The following is a 9,997-nucleotide window of genomic DNA, read 5'->3' on the forward strand; positions in this document are numbered from 1 at the left end:
AGGCTTAAGTTCACAGCAAGATTGGGCATAAAATACAAAGATTTTTCTACCACCCTCCTGTCCTGCCCCCACACATGCACAGCCTCCCCCACCATCAACACCCCCCACCAGAGCGGCATGTTTTTTTATGGTGGATGAATCTACGTTGACACATCATGTCTCCTGAAATCCATAACTTATGTTACATTCGCTCTGGGTGTCGGTCTTTCTGTAGGTTTAGACAAATGGATGATGACATGGACTCACCACGGGAGTGTCACATGGAGTATTTTCCCTGCACTCAGAATCCTCTGGTCTGCCTGTTCGGCCCTCCCTCCCCACGAACTCCTGGCAACCACTGATCCTTTCACTGTGTCCGTAGTTTTGCCTTTTCCGGGATGTCGTGCGGTTGGAATTACACAGAATGGAGTCCTTCCAGACTGTCTCTTTCCATTAGCAATATGCAGTTAAGGTTCCTCCATGTCTTCTCACGGCCTGACAGCTCATCTCTTTTCAGTGTTGAATAACACTCCACTGTCTGGATGTACCACAGTTTATCCACTCATGCACTAAAGGACATCGTGGTTGCTTCTGAACTTTGGCAACGATGAATACAGCTGCTATAAACACCTACAGAAGGCTTCTATTGGATGTGAGTTTTCTTTTTTTTTTTTTAACCTTTTCTCAAATATGTATTCTAGATTGTACAGTGAGCTAGATGCTGGGGTACAAAAAACACATGAGACGTAACAGTGGTTCTCAAAGTGTTTTAAATAAGGGAGAAGAGGAACCAGCAGACGGCGTAATGGTTACATCGCTGGACTCCCACGTACTTGAACCTTGGTTTGAGTCCCAGACTCAGTGGCTTCAAACTCACACTGGGCACATGTGTGTGCATGCTCAAGATCCCAAGAGGAGAATGGAGGAGAAGGGATTGTAGCATGGCCATCCCTGCTGGGGGGTGATTTCTTACTTTCTGTCTCTCTGTCTCTCTCTCTCCAGCCAGCACATGCACTCTATAGCAAAAATCTCTCTTAAAACAACAACAACAAAATCTAACTCATGCCAGAACTCACGCTAGGCACATGTGCATGCATGCCCTAAATCCTGAGAGGAGAATGGAGGAGAAGGGATTGCAGTGTGGCCAACTCCCCTGGGGGTTGATTTCTCACTTCCTGTCTCTCTCTCCCTCTGGTGAGCACCTATGTCCTATAGCAAAAAATCTCTCTAAAAAACAAATAAGAAATAAGGTAGAAGAAACAAATAGCTACAAAACTAAAATGAATAAAATTTGATAAAGTAATGTAAGACGTAAGTTCTCAATTCGTAAACATCCTTCCCTTCCTTTCACTTGGTGGCTCCTACTCATCTCTCGGGGTGCCATTTATTTATTTAATTTCTTAAAAATCTGCTATAGGGCACATGTGCTCGCTGGAGAGAAAGAGAGAGAAACCCTCCCCCAGCGGGGTAACCATAAAGCAATCCCTTCTCCTCCATTTTCTTCTCAGAATAGTGGGCATGCATGCACACGCGTGCGTGCACGCACGCACACACACACACACACACACACACACACACACCCCTGGCGTGTTTTTTAAGCTGTTGAGTCAAGGACTTGAACCACACAATCAGTCATGTGGGATCCAGCACTTTAACCACATGTCACCAGGCTGGCCCACGGCTTCACTTATTTATAACCTCCTCCAGGAAGTCTTCCCTAATCCCTACCCCAGGCTTGGCACAGGTGCCTCCTCTATACTCAGTGGCCTGCTGTACTTCTCCAACATAGCACTCATGTTTCCTGTGTTTTTCTTGTTGGTGTTGAGGTTCTCCAGACAGCACAGAGCAGGTGTACAGTATATCCTGGCAAATGAATGGCTTCCAGGGAAGGGCTATCATCTGTGGAGAGGACACTACCTGGGCACTACCTGGACACTGAGATTTTTCAGGTCTGAGATAGCCACCTTCTCTCCATCTATCCAGACTCTCCTTCCCTTGAAAGTCAACTGGTCCAAGAAGCTGGCAGGAGGCATGGTGGTTAAGGTGTTGGACTTCCCACCTGGCGAACCATGGTTCAAGTCCCAGACCTGGTGGCTTCCTTTCTCACTTTCCCTCTCTCTTTCTCTCTCTCCCTCTCTCTGGTGAACTCATGTGAAATAATAATAATAATAATAATAATAATAATTTAAAAGTAATAAATAATTCTTAAAAAAAAAATCAACTAGTCCCCAGAAATAAATTTTCCAATCTTTGTTTTTTGAACACACTCAGTCTAGCACAAGTTTATCTTGTCTTTCTGCTCGGAATGCAGTCAATATTTTCCCCTGTATCCCATGGTGCCTCGAAGGGTGTCATGTGCAAGATTACATAGTAGTTGAAATTCCAAGCCTTGGTTTGTGCCCCAGCCATAAGAGAGATTTTTGCCATAAGGCATGTGTGCTTGCTGGAGAGACAGAGAGAAAAAGTGAGAAATCACTCCCGGGGGCGGGGGATGGCCAGGCCGCAATCTCTTCTCTTCCATTCTCCTTTGAGGACTTTGGCCACGCACACATATGTGCCTAGCATGAGTTTTAAGCCTTCAGATCAAGGACTCAAACTGAGGTTGGCCATGTGGTAGTCCAGCGCTTTAACTACTAAGTGCCCTGCTGGCCGCAATCGTCAGGCAATCTTGAGCAACTTATATTATTTCTCTGAGCCTCCGTTTCCTAATTTGTAACATGAAGTCATAGTACAATCCATAGAGTCATGATAGAATTAAGTGAGATGATATATGTAAAGCAACTTCATGCAATGACTGATACATAATTAATGTACAATAAATGATAACTACTCGGGGACCAGCAGGTGGCGTGGTGGCTAAGGCACTGGGCACTCCCACGTGGCTGACCACGGCTTAAGTCCTGAACCTGGCGGCTTGCTTTCTTGCTTTCCCTCTTTTCTCTCTCTGTGTCTCTGGTCAAGTTAAAATAAATGAATGAGTAAATTAAATTAAATTAAAAATAATTCTTTAAAAAAATGATAACTACTGTGATTATTATTGACTCCTTAAAAAAAAAAAAAAAACTTTTACTGAGCATTAGCTTTGTGCCAGGTATTGAGTTATACAGGAAATAAGGAGATAAAGAAAATGGGATTCCTTTTCTGGAAAAATTCACCATCAGGCCGGCAAATAACTACAACCAGCAGTTAGGGGTTATAGACATGGGGAATGACTGAATGAATGGATGGACAGGCCAATGAACATATGTCTAAAAGCACAGATGGATGGAGAAAGACATATGAATGTAAAAACGGAAGGACAGAAGTATGGCCGCACGGGGCTGGTGGGTGGCATGGTGGTTAAGGGTGCTGGACTTCCACATGGCCGACCACGGTTCAAGTCCTGGACCTGGTTGCCTGCTCTCTCACTTTCCATCTCTCTCTCTCTCTCTCTCTCCCCTCTCTCTCTCTCATTCTGTCCCTCTCTGGTCAAATTAAAATAAATAAAGTTAAATAAAATAATTTTTTTATAAAAGAAGTATAGCTGCATGAATGGAGCAATATAAACAAATGGATGTTTAGATGGATGGTGGGTGAACTTACAGAAGAATGAACAGAAGCATGAATGGACAGAAGCATGAATGGACAGATAACTGTATGGGTGATTCTGAAGTGATAGATGAATGGAAAAATGGGTGTCTGAACAAAGAGATGAATGGATGAACAGATGGAAATTGGAGAGACAGATATGGAAAGATGAATGGAAACTGGATGGATGGGTAGAGAGATGGGAAGAGATTAGAGGGGTGTACAGATGGAGGGATGGGAGGACAGAAGGGGGTAGGGACGTGGAGTTGATGTGATGTCTGCACGATGGATACACAGTTAGAGGGCTCCATGGATGGCCTCTTCTGGCTTGCTTCTTTTCCACTTTGAAGCCCCACCTACCTTCAAAGTCCACTCGTCCATCTCCATTGAGGTCCACATCTCGGATAATTTCCTCTATGTCTCGGTGCCCCACCTGGTGACCCAGGAGCTTCCTCATGGCCTCTCGCAACTCACTGGTGCTTATCTCCCCATCACCGTTGGTATCAAACTAGGGAGGGCAGGAAGGAGGGTGAGGCAGCTACAACACGGAGACTGCTGGGAGGAGATCCTGAGGTTGAGCTCCTTCTCCAGAGTCACTGTACCTCACTTTCCCAGAGACCCTTCTCTGCCCAAGCTTCTTCTGCTAGTCTGGGACTCAGGGACTCAGGCCTCCATTCTCCTCCATTCACGTACACACACCCAGCATGAGGGTTGTTTTTGAAAGGTTTTTTTTTTTGTTTTTTTTTTTTTGTTTTTTTTTTTTGCTATAGGGCGCATGCTCTCACCAGAAAGTCAGAGAAAGACATAAAGACAGAAAGCTAGAAATCACCCCCCCTGGGGGGATGGCCACACTGTAACCCCTTCTCCTCTGTTCTCCTCTCGGGATCTTGGGCACGCATGCACACACGCCCGGTGTGAGTTTAAGCCACTGGGTCTGGAACTCGAACCACAGGTGACTACGTAGGAGTCCAGAGACATGGCCATTACGCCAATTGCTGGTCCCCCTGCATGAGTTTTAAGTCACCAGGTCTGAGACTTGAACTGCGGTCGACTACGTGGGAGTCCAGTGACATTATTCTATCTGCTGGTCCCAAGCTCAGGCATCTTTTCAAGTAGCCATCCTGGAGATGGGATTCTAACAGCCTACCCACCCCTGCCCGTCATCGCCCATTACTCACCTCCCGGAAAGCATCCCGCAGTTCCTTTACTCCAATCATATCTGCCGTCTCCGCCAGGAGTTTGGGCCCCATTAGCTCCACGAAGTCATCAAAGTCCACGTGACCACCCACTGGAGAAAGAGAAAGGGCTAGGTCACCCATTCCTGTTCTCCATCTCCAACTAGGTAACCAATAGAACTGTCAGTCCCACCTTGACCTGCTCATCGAGGGGTCCAGGGTATGACAAAGGCCAAACGAGGATGGGAGCCATAGAGAGGTGGCGGTCAAAGAATGGCTTAGGGGGAGAAGGAGGCAGGGGTTGACTAAAGGAACAGTTAGGAAATAGATGGAGGTGGTTGTGGATGGGAGAAAGAAACACTGGGTTACAGAGACAGGCGAAGAATTTCAGAGACCGAGAGACAGCCACACACACACACACACACACAGAAAGGCAGAGAGAGCGCCAGCTCCACGGTGCGGCCATGATGCTCTGTTTAGGAGAGGCCAGATCCCACATGGCCACTGTAGCTCAAATCCCCTGCCTGGTCAGCCTGAAATATGCCCAGAGTGTGGGATCCAATGGACTAGAAGACTGGAGAAAGGGGATCGTGGCATGACCAGACCCTGGGCTTGTCTCTCTGTCCCTCTTACTCTTGCTTCACTTGCATAAGCGCTATCATGAATAAAACAAAACAAAACAAAAAAGGCAGAGAGAAACAAGTTTTGGGTGCCTGGCCCACATGTCTTCAGCCTTACCCTTGTACGAATCGAAGTTCAGTTTCCAAGTGGTTTTCTTAATGATAGAGGAAGGGCTGGAGAGCTGGCACCCTCCTGCCCATCACACTTTCAACAAGTGACTAGCGCAGGTTAGGGGTATAAATACCATCCCGAGAGCTGGGGGCTGGGGAGATAAGGTTGCGGTGGGCACTCTGCACTGACTCCCGAGTTTGCCAGCAAGGTTAGACTGCAGTGGCAGCTGGCTTGGGCGGGCTCTTCCTTCCCCATCTCACTTCCCTACTTCCGAGTGCCTTCCTGTACCGACCAGACAAATGCCTCACACTCAGATCTGTGTCCAGGCTTGCTTAGGGGAGAACCCAGAGTAAGCCAGAAAAGCATAATGATAATTGCATCCCTTGGGCCAGCTCCACCGTGGTGGAAGCTGCACCCCACATGGCCGACTATGTGGTCGGAGTCCCAGTCCCAGGAGCTTGAGAAACACGCCAGGCGTGTGTGTGTGTGTGTGTGTGTGTGTGTGTGTGTGGCCAAAATCCTGAAAGGAGGGAGAGATGGAGGAGGAAGGATTGTGGCATGACGATACCGCACGCAGAGGTGTTTTCTCACTCACTCACACTCTTCTCTCTCTCTCTCTCCAGTGAGTTCATGTGCCCTATCGCAAAAAAATTATTTTTGAGAAGTTTTTGCTCTAGGGAGCACGTACTCGTCAGAGAGAGACAGAGAGACAGAGACAGTGAGAAGGAAAGCGAGAAAGCACCCCACTGAAGGGATGGCCATGCCACAATCCCTTCTCCTCCACTCTCCTCCTAGGATCTCGGGTACACACGCACAAGCATCTGGCATGATTTTCAAGCCACCAGGTCTGGGACTCAAAGCATGGTTAGCCATGTGGAAGTCCAGTGATGAAACCACTATGCCATTTGCTGGCCCTATGACAAATATTTTATAATAAATTAACAAGTACAAATAATGGCATCGGGGCCAGCAGGTGGCACAGTGATTAAGGCACTGGACTCCCACGTGGTCGACTGTGGTTCAAGTCCCAGATCTAAAGGCTTGCTTTCTCTCTCTCTGTCTTTCTCTGGTGAGCATGTGTGTCCTACAGAAAATTCAAAAATAATAATAATAAATAAAATGAAGTAAATCATTCTAAAAAAATAATAAAAACATAGTTTGTTTCCTAACATAAACCCAACACTGGGCTGTCTGATGTATATCCCCTGATTCATTTCCTGTGTTCCACTCCCCTTGTTACAACCCTCATCTCACTGGCAGGAAGCTGAGGCTCAGAGGGAATAAATGGCTTGTCCTAGGTCACAGAGCTGAAAATAAATGGACGTGGAGGGCCCAGCAGGTGGCGTGGTGACTGGGGCACTGGACTCCCACATGGCCAACCATAGTTCAAGTCCTGGACCTGGAGGCTTGCTTTCCTACTTTCCTTTTCTCTCTCTCTAGTCAAATTAAACAAATAATAATGATGATAATAAATTAAATAATTCTTTATGCAAAAAAAAAAAGAGGTGGGAACCAGCAGTTAGCGTAATGGCTATGTCGCTGGACTCTCACATAGTCGACCGCAGTTCGCATCCCAGACCCGGTGGCTTAAAACTCATGCCGGGCACATGTGCGTGTGTGCGTGCCCAAGATCCCGAGAGGAGAATGGAGGAGAAGGGATTGCGGCATGACCATCCCCCCTGGGAGGTGATTTCTCGCTTTCTGTCTCTCTGTCTCTCTCTGTCTGTCTGGCGAGCGCACGCGCCCTACAGTGAAAACCTCTCAAAAAAAAAAAAAATAGAGGTGTGCATGGGCTCTGGACCCAGGGCATCTGACTGTGGATGACCACGGACTGAGGAGCAGAAGGAAGGAGGAGCCGGCAGAGGGACTCACGGTTCATGTTGATCTGCTGGGACAGTTCGATGAGCTCCATCTCGGTGGGCATGTAGCCCATGGTGCGCATGCAGTTGCCCAGGTCCCGGCAGTTGATGTAGCCGTCCTTGTCCTTATCAAATTCTTTAAAGGCCTCTCGGAGTTCTGGGGAAGTGAACAAGGGCAGATGGGACTGGAGTGGGACTTGCAGATCTCCTGGGGACAGAGGCAACCCAAAGGCCCACCAGCTTAGAGACATCCCTGGAAGTCCCTGGGACCCTGCAGCACTTCCTGGCTTCCTGCTAGCTCCTCCTCTGTCTGGATCCACCAAGGATGCCCTGCTGTGTCAGGCCTGAGCCCAGGAGGCCAAGCTGTCTCTGCCTCTCTTCCCTCCAACCTCCCTCCTTCCTGGAAGGCTGAGCAGCCTTGTATTCCAAGGGCCCAAATTTTACCTTCGATCTCCTCTGGCCGCAGTGATCTGTCCTGAAACAAAACAACATGCTCTGTTAGCAGCAGCAGGGGACCTGGAAGTCACAAAATGAGGCCTGAGGCCATCTGAATGGCAGCGGGAACTGGGCAGGAGGTGACAGAGACACAGCAGAGCCGTGCCCGGGTCATGTCCCTGCAAGGTGCAGCCCCACTTCTCCCAGTGACAAGGGAGCTCCTAGGCTCTGGAAGAAGATGCCCAAGGACCCACGGCCCCTTTGGCCTGAGCACAGGCCTCTGAGCCCCTGACCCCCTAGTCCAGCCACACTGCAAGAATAAATCAGGAACAGAGTTGGTCTGGAAGCAAAAATCCTGTAAATAAACAGGGCTGGGAGAGGGCACGACAGAGAGAGGAGAGCGCCACCCAAGGGAACCAGGAAGAGCTGGAGCAGAGGACTGAGAGGCAGGGAGAGACGGGGCCCGGAGAGGAAGAAGCTGGACAAGTCCCCGAAAGGAGGAAGAGCAGAGAATGAAGCCAGGGAAGAGCTGGAGGAGGTGAGGCAGAACTGGGGCTGTGCCCTGCTCCTGGGCACTGCCCCACCTTCTCCAACTCCACCTCTGTCTCTATACCTCGCCCTGTCTCAGGACACAGCACAGGACCCTGGGGGCCGCCAGTGCCTCTGGCAGCTGCCAGGGTCCAAGGCGCATTCACACTTCACCTCGGGTATGCCCAGGTCTCCTTGCAGAGCCCCCAGGAACCCTGAGTCTGGGCCGGATGGCAGAGAAGTGTCCAAAGAGCAGGCCCGGAGGAAGCACAGCAGGGTCAGGTCAGCAAGATGCCAGTCACCCCAGGCCTGTCCAGGAGAGACATGGACTGGCATGAAATGGATACGGGTACCCAGCTGGGCCTAGCTAGTAGGTTTCAAAACTGGCCCACAGGGCTCTTCCTCAAGTATTACAACTCTCTGCCTTAGGGTGGGAAGAACACAAGGCAGGTGGGCCCGTCCTGAGGCCCTGAGGAGGCGCATGACAGGTATGGGCACACCTGCCCTGAACACGGTCCCTTGGGCATGCCACAATGTGTAGGAGGCATCTCAGCTGTGCACACAGGCCGCTCAGCCACAGGGCCAGGGTGGGTGGAGACAGCAGCTGCCCACTCAGCCACACTGGCCCCAGGCAAGGGACTCCAGCACTGGGAAGGGATCATCTGGAAAGGGATGGGGCTGCAGAGCAATATTCAGAACAACAAGGTGCACAGGGCGCGGAGCTCAGAGGTGACCATTAGAGGCAGGACGGCATTGGGAGTACGTATGGGCTTGGAATGAGCAAGCCGTGAGCTCTCACATCCTCAGCTAGAAGCACCCGAGGCAGTGTTTCCGGCTGAAGGTACGAGTCACCTGAAGGGGCCTATGTCTCTAGGAGACAACTTTCATTTAAAAAGCTCATTGTGGAGACAGCAGATGGTGCAGCGGTTACGTCACTGGACTCCCACATGGCCAATCATGGTTCGCATCCCAGACCCAGTTTGAAACTCATGCTGGGCGTGTGTGCCCAGGATCCAGAGAGACCAGTGGAGGAGGAATTGTGGCATGGCCATCCCCCCTGGGGGGGATACCTTCTCGTTTTCTATCTCTTTGTCTTTCTGTTTCTCCAGCAAGCACACATGTCTTATAGCAAAAATCTCTCTCTTGATAAGTAAATAAATACAAAACCTGGTCGTGGTGCATGGTGCAGAGATATATCAGTCTCATTCTTAAATGGACCCATATGCTCCTAGACGTTCTTAAGGGACCAAAAAAGGTGTTTCTGCAGTGTCATGCCACCAGCAAGCGAGAGGGCGTGAGTGTGTGCGTGTGCACATGCGTGCACCGTGTACTCACTAGGACCAGCTACTTAGACGTAACACTTCCTTCCCCACCCGTCAGGCCTCGAGTAGCCTCCACTTCTCCAAGGCTCAGTTCTGCATCCCTCCCCCCCCCGTCGGGCCCCGATTAGCCTCCACTTCTCCAAGGCTCAGTTCTGCAGGAAAAGGGAGGACGAGGTGCTGCAGCCCCACCCGTGCTCCCTGTACACCGGGATTCAGGGAGCAGCATGGGCACCGGGCACCTTTCACAGTGCGCTGTGGCAGGAACTGGGCTGCTACCCTGGTGGCCGCTCCTGAGGTCCCCTTCACCAGGTGTGAGGAGAAGCTGTGCTCTGGAGGGCAGCCGGGATGCCCACCGACAGAGGAGGGAAGCCGTGTGGACCGCCTCAGTGGGTCAGGGGGC

The 9,997-nt window shown here is 50.0% G+C and overlaps 1 protein-coding gene across 4 annotated transcripts in view; it reads right to left on the reverse strand.

The window, feature by feature from the left end:
* CABP1 (calcium binding protein 1) overlaps positions 1-9,997 on the reverse strand; it is an 88,683-nt gene that overhangs the window by 1,143 nt on the left and 77,543 nt on the right. For all 4 annotated transcript variants that reach the window (XM_014588971.2, XM_014588969.2, XM_014588970.2 and 1 more), the window contains 2 exons: positions 4,725-4,834; positions 3,907-4,054 (listed from right to left, as the gene is read on the reverse strand). In XM_014588971.2, coding sequence (XP_014444457.1) covers positions 3,907-4,054; positions 4,725-4,834 — 258 coding nt within the window. The remainder of the gene's footprint in view (positions 1-3,906; positions 4,055-4,724; positions 4,835-9,997) is intronic.

Source organism: Tupaia chinensis, unplaced genomic scaffold, assembly GCF_000334495.1.
Source record: "Tupaia chinensis unplaced genomic scaffold, TupChi_1.0 Scaffold000320_1, whole genome shotgun sequence".
In the NCBI taxonomy this organism is placed as follows: domain Eukaryota; kingdom Metazoa; phylum Chordata; class Mammalia; order Scandentia; family Tupaiidae; genus Tupaia; species Tupaia belangeri.